The 12,345-nt window shown below is 40.8% G+C and overlaps 1 protein-coding gene across 9 annotated transcripts in view; it reads right to left on the bottom strand.

The window, feature by feature from the left end:
• LOC137177262 (collagen alpha-1(XVIII) chain-like) overlaps nt 1–12,345 on the bottom strand; it is a 53,461-nt gene that overhangs the window by 26,390 nt on the left and 14,726 nt on the right. For 3 of the 9 annotated variants that reach the window (XM_067583430.1, XM_067583434.1, XM_067583431.1), the window contains exon 1: nt 8,713–9,314. The exons of 1 other annotated variant lie outside the window; for it this stretch is intronic. In XM_067583430.1, the coding sequence (XP_067439531.1) occupies nt 8,713–9,046 (334 nt within the window). In that variant the 5' untranslated portion in view covers nt 9,047–9,314. Of the gene's footprint in view, nt 1–8,118; nt 8,433–8,712; nt 9,315–12,345 lie in introns of those variants that run through there. 5 more of the 9 variants (XM_067583432.1, XM_067583439.1, XM_067583433.1 and 2 more) reach the window with 3 other exon arrangements.

Below are 12,345 nucleotides of genomic sequence, written 5' to 3'. Positions count from 1 at the left end.
TAAAAGGCGTCATCGCTCAGTTCAATATATTCAGGAGTTAAATGACTTAAATGGTCTGATATCACCGGTAGATTACAGCAGCTAATGGTAACTAATGTCATGCAAACCTGAGGTAGATGATACAATTTAAAGATTATGTAACAAAAGAAACACAGTCTAGCTTTGAGCTAAATGCTATTATCAGCATCCCAACATGCTCACCATTACAATGCTAACGTGCTGATGTTTAGCAGTTATAAATATTTTCTATGTTCACTATGTTTCTATGTTCTTTTTAGTTAAGCACACCATGATAACATTTGCTAATTAACACAAAACACAACGTATAGCTATGAATTCTGTCGTTTTGCAGGTATTTGGTCATAAATCAAGTTTGATAAATTGAATTTTGATGGTGGCACCACATGAAAGTTGAGGTGATTAACAGAGTCATTGGGATTAATCCTCTTGGAAACATGATTTCACAGACAATCTACAGTACAATTATTGAGATATTTCAGTCTGGAGATGGATTGTCCGACTGACACTGACACCCTCAGAGCAATGCCTAAAAACAGACATATTTTCAAAAGAATGAAGCATAAATCATTGCGTTATTGATTGCAGATCAAATGAATTAAACAATGTTCCTGCTCAAATTAAATGTAGTTGCATGTTTTCTACGGGATTCATTTAATACTGCAAGAAATTCAGGAAAAAAATCATATTTTCTTATTACAGTCCCATTGTGTTGTAAAGATTTTCATGAAAGATCACCTAACAACTAGTCAATACAGAATAGTTGGACTGCTTATCAGAGGAAACGTGTTATGACATTCTCTTTTGAATGCTCTTTGCAACCAATAAAATTTATGGCTGAATTACATATGTTTATTTGCTTTGTGGTTTCAAATGACTCTTAACTTTCTGGCTGTTAATCTCTTTGATTATAGTTCTCTAATCCTGTTTTATGAACTCTCAGGAGTGTTTTGCTACCTGCTGCGAGGAAAGTCACATTATGATGAGTCTACCATGCAAAGTTATTTATGGGACAACCAGCTCATAACTGACTGCACAACAACTTTCAGCACATCTGCACCCACCAACCCAAGGCTGGCAGGGAGTAATCCCAAACACATGTTCTCACACACTGATACACACTCTGTTCCATGAATGGTGAGTGTTACATCGTCTCAACCAGCAGAGCGGCTACAGCTTAGTCCGCATCCTGTGGGATATTGTCCAATTGGAGGTCGAGCTGAGCACGCAGGGTGGTCAACTTCCCACTGAGGGCACCTGCTATTGGTTAATCTTACAGTGACACAGCTGCTGCAGCTGTTGCACATATCAGGTGGGTCAAATTACGAATGAACTGTATGTTTAAAATGATAAATGACAATATAGAAAACTTGTTTCTTACTTTTATTAAAGAGCAGCATAAAGAACATGATTTTCTCTAAAGCCAAACCTTGTTTCACTTTTCATGCACATTCACATCTGGAAGCTCTCCAGTCCAACCACAGCTTGCCCACTAAACAGGCCATACAGCCACTAACAGTTGAGGCCCCAGTTAACATGAACAATGTCTGCCAACTATTCTTTAGAATTTCTTTCTCAGTTTCTTTATCGGATTTGCAATCTCAGCCTCTCAGCCGCTCTGAATTTATTCGTATTTTTTGCACGCACGAAAAAATGCACATCATGCCAGCTTCCAGCTGTCCTCTGGAGGACAGCTGGAAGCTGGCATGACATGTATACATGGGAAACCATCACCATGCTAACCCAGATGTCTGCTCATGGCTTCTTGCCCTGCTTCCTTCTCCTCCCTGACGCCCTTTCTCCATGTTAACAGGACCCATTGTATGAAAGACCAACATGCAGCGATGTCTCACCGGCAAATAAAAAATGACCTCATGTATTCTGTTACAGAGGATTACTGAAGTGCCATGTCTGTATTTTCCAACATGTAACCCCAGAGTAACTCAATGCCTGCTTTACTTTGTGAAGAAAAGATACTGCCAGTGAAGAGAGACAGAGACGGACAGACAGACAGATGGAGAAACAGAGACAGGGGAAGGAAATGCGTGTCAGATGTCCATGGGAAAGCGGACCATGAGGGACTGTAATAGGATGAAGTGCACATACAGCGTCAGTCCCAAAAGCCTGTACTGACAAAACATGCCAGTTAAAACATGCTGAAATGTCACTGTGGAACTAATGGACTCCTCCAGAGGTTTAGGAGTGTAAAGTGCCTCTCCAGGGGTCAGAAATATGATATCCCTAAAGGTTAAGAAACATAAAGAGAACATCCCTAAAAATAATGTAAATACATCCTTTTGAGTCTCTTCCTTTTGGCCAAAATCAAATTATGTTTCCAGACATGGACACATCAAATGAAGTGATGATTCAGATTGTAAGAAAACATACAAAGTGCCTCTAAATCAAAACAATACCTCTGTCTGTCCAGCTGAGTCTCATATTTGAAGCATCAAATGTTTTTCGAATTTTTGTTTCAAAAATGACTTAAATGATTAATCGATTATCAAAATAGTTGGCGATTAATCATTTTTCCATTAACTAATCAATGAATTGTTGCAGCTGTAATGTAAATACATGTATAGCCACACCTGCTGCAAAGAGTAGCGTCACATTGCAAGACAAAAAGAAAAATGCAATGCAAAATTCATACGTTATGAGTGTTTTCAGGAGCGGAATCAATGTTTTTAAGCTTGAACACCACAAACTTGATGCAAAATTGCCAAAACATCATACAAACAAATATGATAAAAGTTGTTTGACAATATTTCTTAACACAAGATGCAACCTTTCCAGAACTTTCAGGCACATGAGCAGACAGAGTTGCACAATTATGGAGATGGTTTAGTTGTTATGAGTCTCAAGTTTGGAATTTGATTCCCATTATAGCAGGAGGTTGTATGTGAGGGGAGATATTAACCCCTATTTCTGTTAAAAGATGGTCTCTGGTGTTGGTGTTGACCTTTCTTGACCTTTCTCCGCCATCCACTTGACTTCTGGTCAATGCTTTTGGTCTGGTGTTCACACACAGCTGATGTCTTTTTCTGGTATTTAGTGATTTCATAGAGGTGGTGTGCACAGTGAAGTATATACATCTGCTGATGTTGGCCTCAGGATGTAACTGAAAGCTCTGGAAAATGTGCAGTAAATGGATCTTTAGCTAATCATTATTTGTCAAACTGCTATTTCAAAACTTGTACAAGCAACAAGCGCCAACATTTGTTGGATACAATGATGAAGAATGAGAAAGTGCATCCAGACGACAACAACAACAAAAAAGTTGATTTAAAAAAAAAGATGAAATTTATTGAGCTGGATGACTAGCCTCTTATTGTGGTTGAAACTGTGAACAGTTCAACACAACTACACCCTGCCAAACTGACATTTCATCTCAAAATTGGCAACGCTAGCTCAAACAAGAGCCAAAACTCAGAAAACGCTGCAGGAGCAGTAGGTTTTACAACTGTTTGATAAAGCTGAAACTTGCGTCCCCTCTCATTACAAAGTCATTACAAACTTCACCTAAAATGAGCCAGAAGAATTTTTGTTTATTTGAAAAGCAGAACAACAGTATGGCTGCTTACTCGTTCAGCCATCTATAATTACACAAAAACATTCTTTGCGAGCAATCCTCACTCATTTAGTTGTTTGCATGCAAACTTTTAAAGAACATTACATCAGTATCAAAATATGCCTCAACCAGAGCTAATTTTACCTCCATCTGAAAGCTGCAATCCTTATTTGGAAATGCAAGCACTGCAATAACAAAATAATTTAAATGTCTAATGACACACTTAGAGGAATCCGAGGTATTTATACAGATCATACAGTCTGCTTCTTTACCTGCAAACAAGTCAAGGAAAAAATGTTAAGCTGTTAATCCTGAGTGTCTCTTTAGGGAATGAGAGACGTTCTTCTACTCACTCACACAGACAATAAGTGACCCCCAGTGGGTTCAACCATTAACATCCCCCCCAGCTGCAAGTTCAGCCCTTCTGGGATCGAACCAACTGGACTTCACGCGCCTGAGAAGAGGAGAGTCCCATCAGTTAACACTTCAGATGGAGGCGACACAGCTGCGACAGCCTCCCTCTGTTCCCCAGTTGGACATTAATCCGTGTTTGAATAAACTGAGAGCTGAGAGCCAATTAAAGTTGACTGATAGGGGGGATCAGCAGAGAGAAAGCGATTCTTTGAGTTCAGATGACATCAGATGGATTTTTGTGCTCCCATCTAGCTGTTCTTAGAGCAAGATTCAAGATTTGAAATAGTCTGGTTTCTTGGCTGCAGTCCAATCTAAATATCCAACACAAGATCTGTTACTGTGTGAAGATATGAGCTGCAACAGGTATCACATTTGTGACTGATATCAGCTATTCATAATTACGCAATGTGTGACTTTTATTTCCTGTTTGGTACTTTACTAATATCCCCCTTTTTTCCCAAACATGGGTTCATCCTATAAAATACTTTTAGTTTTTTGGGCGCCACAGTGTATTGCTAGTCCTGTCTCTTTTCCCTTATTTTCTGCAGCTGTCTTGATCATCTGTCCACTATTAAAGATACAACTGATGGCCACCAGTGATGAAATAGGCCTGTTGTGTGTTAAAGGGAAACTCTAGTGATGTACTGTTGCACTTCCACAAATTGGGGGACCAACAAGATGCAGATTAAAATAAGAATCAAAGCAGAGGCCAAAATATCCTGACTTTTTTATCTCTAGTAGGGCTGCAACTATTTTAATTATTATTTTCATTACTGTTTAATGTGAGTATTTTCTCAATTAATCGATTAATTGTTTAGTCTATAACATGTCAGATAATAGTGAGAAATGTCTGAGGTAACATCTTCTCTTATTTTGTTCAATCAAACATTCAAAACAAAAAATCAGTTTAAAGTGATATAAAACAGAAAAAAGTAGAAAATATTTGCATTTCAGAAGCTGGAAACAGAAACTGTTATAGACACCCTCCCCCTTTCCAAAACAAACAATTGGACAAAAATGCCCACTTCCTGCAATGACTGGCCAGGATTTTAACTTCTCTTTTTCAACTGCTTCATCACCTTTGGTTTGTACAACTGAGAGCAACATCACAAATGCCTTTCAGGGGAGACAGTTCAAAAGTGTTTGACATTGTTCCCATTTGTACGATTCATTTTGATTCAGGCTTTTTGCTCCACCTTCGAGTGTGGCCACCCTACCTGCACATCTTTAAAACTCCACACTTCCACTCTGAAACTCAGGCTTTCTTTTAAAACATTAAAGTTTTCAAGGCAAACAGAGACGATTAGTACTCCTCATGGCAAGTAAATGGGCCTTTATGTGTAAAATTGGTTGAGTGCCCCTTTAAGCTTTGCTGTTGCTTTCTCTCATACTGTTTTCTATTTTTGTTGCTGTTATTGTGGCAGCCCAGGAAACCTCCAAAATGTCCCAAATTTCTCTAAAACAAGCTAATTTCAGGCAAATGGATGTACTTAGGGTCAATTTTAGACGCTGGTTAGTGGTATATAATTGTGAAAATGCAATTCAAAATGATTAAATTGATCTCATGCAGGGTTTTTTGAAGAATACTGTGCACTGACTGTGAACCACTTTGCCTTAAAGAGCGGGTAATTCCCCACCCACATAAAAGTCTCTCTCACACTTTGTCCCACTCTCTGTCTCTGCTCATCATCTAATGGTTGGCCGAACACTTAATTACCACCCATCAAGTGTTACTGGTTTTGGAGGGTGGGCGACTGGCCATGCCCTCTGACCTCTGCCAGAGACTTCGAGCCGCCCTGTCTCATCCCAGTCACAAGGCTCTCTTGTTACAAAACCGCGACACCGTTGCCCTTTGTAACAAACCGATGATACAATCGTCACACTCTTTCTTCGCAGCAGACCATTTTCCCACCCACAGCCGCTATCATAAATGCCACCCATCCACAGCCTCCCCTCCTCCCTCCCCACCACAGATGGCCCAATTGTTTCCCCTCTCTGCCACTCTGGAGGCTAAAACTCCAGTCGCCTCTAAATCCACATAAAATTCCACGCCAGCTGATCAGAAATTGTGAAACATGATGATAAGCAGATAACCCAGGACAGAAATGCGTGACAGGCATGCAAGAGTAGGACGTGACAGGAGCAATGGAGCGATTATAGCCTGAACAGACTAATGCTGCATGTGGGAAACCACGGATTTTCTTGTCAAACCAACACAATTATTACAATTAAAACCTAAACTGATTATGTGCAATACATGGAACTAATACACATATCAACGGATTCCCTGATGATTCACTATGTCCTTAAAAACAGAACAGCATGTCTGCTGCAAAATAATTCACTTTCAAGACCCTTAACATCTCACTTCTCTCTCTTTTTTCCCTTTTTGGATAATGAACGAGCCAAAGCAGGTGTTTGGAAATCACACCCAATAAAAACAGCCTAACGACAAGTACAGTGATGTTTCATATCCTGTACTGCAAGTGCAGCAGCAGTTTCCATACAGAGAGCCAGTTTCACAACATCTTGATAATAATAATAATAATAATTCAGGCAAAACCCACAATTCTCCACCACATATAGGATCCCACACACGAGTTTTCTAGATTTTAACTTCAAGTGTGGTTTATGTCTGAGCTGAAAGGTTATCCAAACACAAGCCCTATTTAGTAGAAAAAGCCAGATGGAAATTAACAAAAACTATCTGCCACTTAAACCCAGAACATTTACATTAAATATTCCTGTGGGAAAACATATGATAAAGATACTTTAATGGAGAAAAGTTCACATGGTTAACCCCTTAAAGAAGAGTCTATACTTTATACAATCGTCCCCTCATGAAGACTCCATTCTGCAAAATTTATGATGCCACTAAAAGGTTGGACAAGGGCCTCTGGAGCATTTCCTGTGTTAAGGGTATATTAGCAGTGAGAGACTTCCAAACTGTGCACATAATATACATTTCCTTTGCTTGAGTTAATGTAAACTTGTACTTGAAAATCATCATTCTCATTTCCTGGACATAATTCTATAACTAGTGAAACTTTTTACATCATGCATTGGTAGTTTTTCTGCTTTAAGTTTGCTACATCCAATAATATTTGCTATAGCATAACGTCCAAATATTAAAAATGAATCACCTGCAGTATTCAGGTGTCAATTCAACAATAACTATTCTCAAAGAACCTGTATCTTTGCTGTTGCTGACCATTGCTGACTCACATAAAGCAAGACTTTTGCAGATGCAGTTCTGCACTGTGCAGCTGACAAGACAATCACATGGACACAGCATGCAGCCGGGGAGGGGCAGTGACATGATCTCAGGTGTGAGTCATGCATTCATGCTCAACAGCCCTCTCTGGACATGTGCAGTGGACAAAAACAGTAGCGGCGATGACTGCAGCAACTGAAAAGCATTTGCAGTACAGGACCATACCACTGGATTTGCATGTTGTAACCCATTCTTTGCATTTGATTGCATTGATTTTTTAATGTCTACATTATTTGCAACCATTCTCCAAAGCAAAAAGATTTTCCTTCCAGGCATCCTTTGTTTTCTGCTGATGTCAATATGCTTTTAAAACTTGCAGAGACTTGAAATGTGCTTGAGCTAAGGTATTCATCACACATATCATCATGTCTACTTCTCTACTTCATCTGTTACCTTATTATTCCTAATCAATCTGCTCCTACAAATGCAAGAAAAAGAATAACTTTGAGAACAGTGAATGCAAGCATGATGTTGAGTGGGATGGATCCACTCAAGTCCCTGCAGGTTGATTTTCTTCCTGTTGTGAAATAAATGCACCTCAAGTTGCCTGGTAGGAGTGAAAAATTGCAATTCAAACACTTAAAACACCACAATATGATTTAAAATGTAGTTGTGACTTGCATTAAAAATGGCTAAAACATGCAAAATCAATGTTTTAAGTGAACAATGTGATGGGCAACTATATCCAAAAGAAGCAACAATGTGTGACAAACTCTTGCAGCTTGGACATGTGTATTACTACAACAAGCACTGCACAAACACAAACATCGACGACGAAAAGCAATGTGACATCGGATTCAAAATGTATCGCCACACAGGATACATTCTAACCCGCTGGGGTTACCTTTCAAGTCACTAACTGACATACACGGAGGACAACCGGGCTCCTGCGCTTTTTCAGGCAGAAGGTGACACTCCACCGGGAGCCGCCCATTTTCCAGGGACACCCAGCAGCTGTCTTGCAGCACATGGCAGAACCTGCGACAGGGCAGTTGCATGGGCGCGGCAGGTGAAGAGCACCTGGGCATCAGCAGGAGGCAGAGGAACCACTCTGTGCCGTGGTGACACCCCGCCTTTGTCAGCCACGCCCACTCTTGTAGGGCCGCGCCTACTTCCTCCACAGATGTGTGGTTGAGAAAGTTGGGCAGTGTGAAAAACTTTGGCTGATCACCTGAGCAAATGGGCCAATCAGAGGGTACCGGGAGACAAGTTGGGTCAGAACCATTAATGCTGCTATCAAGGGGGGTTAGCGTAGAATCCAAAACACCCTCGAGAGTCCCATTTATTTCAGAAACATTACCTATAATCCCAGTTAAATTGCTAGGTAGGACTTGGCCACCTTCAAGGCCTTTCAAGACCCTCGCTGATTCTAGATCTGACCCAGAACCATCCCCTGACCCCTCCTCCACCCTCCCCACACTGACACTGTCTGTATTACCCGTTGTGTTAGGGTTAGCGCTCTCCACCTTCTCTGTCAGGCCTCCGTTAGTAGTCCCGGTGGTCGGGGTCACATCCCACGCCTCGACAAACTTACGGATTCCAGTGGCCACATTGATGATTTCTTCCCCAACCCCGGACAAATTGTCATCATCATCATCATCATCATCCTCCTTCTTTGTGCCACCAGGTGTTGGGGTGGCACCTGTCGTTCCTGCCGTGGTTGTCTCTAATGGGGTCTCTGTGGTTTTTTCTGGTTTTGAATTCCAAAACCAGGCCTCCAAGCTCCCAGCACAGACAACCAGGAGAAGGAACCACGTCCGGACACTCAACATGCTGCTCGCTCCTTCAACAGTCTTCCAAGTGTCCCAGTGTGCAGCAGCACCACACACAGTCCTCTCACTGTTTCTCCAAGCGCCACCTGTTAGCCAGCCGGTCAACAGTTAAATCCAAGCTGTGCAAGGGCCACTGAGCATCCACTGAATGAAAGCAGAGACATAAAAACTCTGCTCGCACTCAGAGACCCTCCCTCTAGAGCTCCTGGTGCACGGCTGCTGCAAACTCCCTCATGAAAACACACTGAACATGGACAGGGGGAGACCCAGAAGTGGAGGCAGGCTTTCTATACCGATGATGGAAGTCATTGGTTACTCAGTCTTGCCCCTACACACACTAAAACTCCTCCCCTGTATGAGTTGGGTCCCCATAGACCTTTTCTCCAGCATGGATAAAAAATAATGGAAGCGTCACGTTACCACAATGACACATCCATCCTGCACGGAAATAACCTCAGTAAAATATGGAGTTTTTAAATATATTTGGGCCATAATGAACTGGTTTAGTTCACAGTGTCTAAATTAAAAGCTGTCAGGCAGATCGAAATGGGCAACAAGTTCAAAAGACTTGCCCTTCAGCGAAATGCTGAATTGAAACCTGCTTACTCATCAGCAAGTATTTAAGAAACAGTGTGTGTCTGTCTGTTGGTAGAGACAGTAAGCATCAATATACAAGCACATAAACAGTGTCTCAAGTGTCATTTTGGCACAGTTTTGGCTTCTTTTTCTTCAAGATTTTGTATCCACACTAGTCAAGATGATGGGTCAGAACTTGATAAATGGTTTTAAAAACAAAGAATAGAGTCATGAGGCCCCGTCACATATGCACTTAATTTTCTAAATGTGTTGGCAATTTTATATAAGAGTTGTGTAAAAGATTTGTCGCTTAATGGGATAGTTCAACATTTGCTTTCTTGCCAAGAGTTAGATGAGAATATTAATCTCCATCTCATGTCACGTATGGATTGAGAGACGATTAGCCTAGCTTAGCATAAAGACTGGAAGTAGGGGGAAACAGCTAGCCTGGTATTCTCCAGAGTGAAAAAATATGCCTACCAGCACCTCTAAATCTCACTAATTAACAAGTTAAATTCTTTACAAGGAGTTAAATGCAGTTGGGTGAAACCACAAATTGTCGTTTTTGTGTTTCTCTTTGTGTATGGATAAACCAAACAAGGTGCAACATGTTAATTAGTGAGCTTTAGGGGTATTTTGAGAGAGTAAGATGAGCTGTTCATGCTAAGCTAAGCTGACTGCTTCCTGGCTTGAGCTTCATACTTGACACACAGACATGAGAGACATATCAATCAAACTCTTTGCAAGAAAGTGAAAACCCAAAATGTCTTTAATTATCACAATTTATGCAAAAAATAAACTAAAATCAGTTTAGATAACAACTGTAAATGAGCACTGATGCAGTCTTCCATCTCGCCATTGTTCGACCAAATGTCAAATATCCTGCAAGCAATGTGACTCTTTCCATAATGCTCCTGTAATGTCTAAATGAAGCCTTTTTGGACCATTGAGAATTTGCTTCAGTGTCAAAGCCATTAATTTAACAGATACGCAAAGCCAAGAATGTTATGTAATTCATGTTTGATTGGGTTAGCAGAATATATACAGTACATATACACAGTATATTAAAACAAATGCAAAAAATCTATAATAATAATAATCAAATTCAGTGGGAACAGTAGAGTGGTGGATGCCAATTTGGGGGTTGGGACCCCAAGAAGAGGTTGTGAGATGAATTTAAGGGGTAGAAATACACAATATTATGACAATTTTTTGACTTTTTTTTCCATCTTTGTGTATTTTCTGCAAAATAATCACTGACAACTCAAGGACATGAGCCCAGTCACAATCAATGGTAGGCACAGCGGCTGACGGGTTATGATGCTACTGTGAGAATATCAGAGTAATGTTGAGACTGATGGCAAGAAATGACCTGCAGCGGATGAGAGATGATTTCATTAACAATAACAAAAAGAAAAGGGGGCTTCAGAAAAAATGTGGTGTTCAGTTACATAATACTGATCTGTCAGTGTGTTTATCAGTCTGATTTATTGCTCTGTTTCAAAAACAAGTGATATTGTGGTGCAAGTACAGTGCTACAAAAACCGCCAACAAAATCACAGACTTAACTTCCTGATTGGGGATGAAACAGAAAAGCAACATGTAAAAGTGTCAGAAGTGTGAAGTAATGAACATCAGACAGCTGGAGTGAAGAGCGGCAGGAGCATCAGGGATGAATGAAAGACAGCAGCTGAGAAAGTGAGGCAGCAGAGGAGGGGAGGGGGGGCGTATCTGATTGGATCGATGTCTTAAGCTCCCCGGAGACCAACTCCATTGCCTCATTGCAGAAAATCCTCGGAAAATCTACCACTTCCAGGTTCTCACAGTTGGACGATAAGGCGAGGAGGGATCCCCCCACCATTGTACCCCTCTAGTCCCAGCCCACCTCCTCCTCCACACGGCCCTGAATGCCCCCATCTTCCTGCTACCCGCCTCATCTGCCAAGCTAGGACATCCAGCTGTTACACATTCCAGCCCTCAGACCTCCCACACCCACGCTGCTTGACATTTGGACGTTTGGCCACATCTTGATAATTTCATACATACAGTACATACAACGCCACTACTGCTGTCAGCCTATGTGCTCTCTCAGACACTGACCAGGGCTGAGTTACAAGAGAAGCTATTTGTCTGTTTGGGAAACAGATGCATTGGACAGTGTGTGAAAGGCAGCTGTGCAGAGATGTACAATGACAAAATGTTTTAACACATCCGCTTTTCTTTAAAGCCTCTGAACGGTTTGGACAAGTGGGTCTTAACTCATGCAACGGATGCTTTACACTTACTCTTTCTTAATGCAGTGTCAAAATGATTATCTTCCGATTATCTGGGAAAGATCACCAATGGAAAAGTCTGTCCCATCTGTAATCTGTCCCATTAAACTGGTCCTGTTTGTAATCCCAAAGACATCTCAATACATGTCAGGAAATACTGCACTAAGGCCTGTTTAACTGCAGTATATGCATTGCAAAGAGAATACTATCCTAAAGCGACTATAATCAACATCTTTATATGAAAAATTGCATCTTTTATGTGAGAATCACTTTTAGAAGAATTATCACCCGACAGCAAACCCAAACAGCAGACAAGGTTATAGACTAGCTGGTAGTGGAACATTTAGCAGCTGGAGACCAAAAAACATTTTAAAAAAAAGTGAGTATTGGAGTTACATTAGTCATACAGTCTGAAACACAACTCCAAATGAATGTTAATGTTTGCCATAT

This window comes from Thunnus thynnus, chromosome 24 (assembly GCF_963924715.1).
Source record: "Thunnus thynnus chromosome 24, fThuThy2.1, whole genome shotgun sequence".
Classification (NCBI taxonomy): domain Eukaryota; kingdom Metazoa; phylum Chordata; class Actinopteri; order Scombriformes; family Scombridae; genus Thunnus; species Thunnus thynnus.
This window is presented reverse-complemented; position numbering and strand designations above follow the sequence as displayed.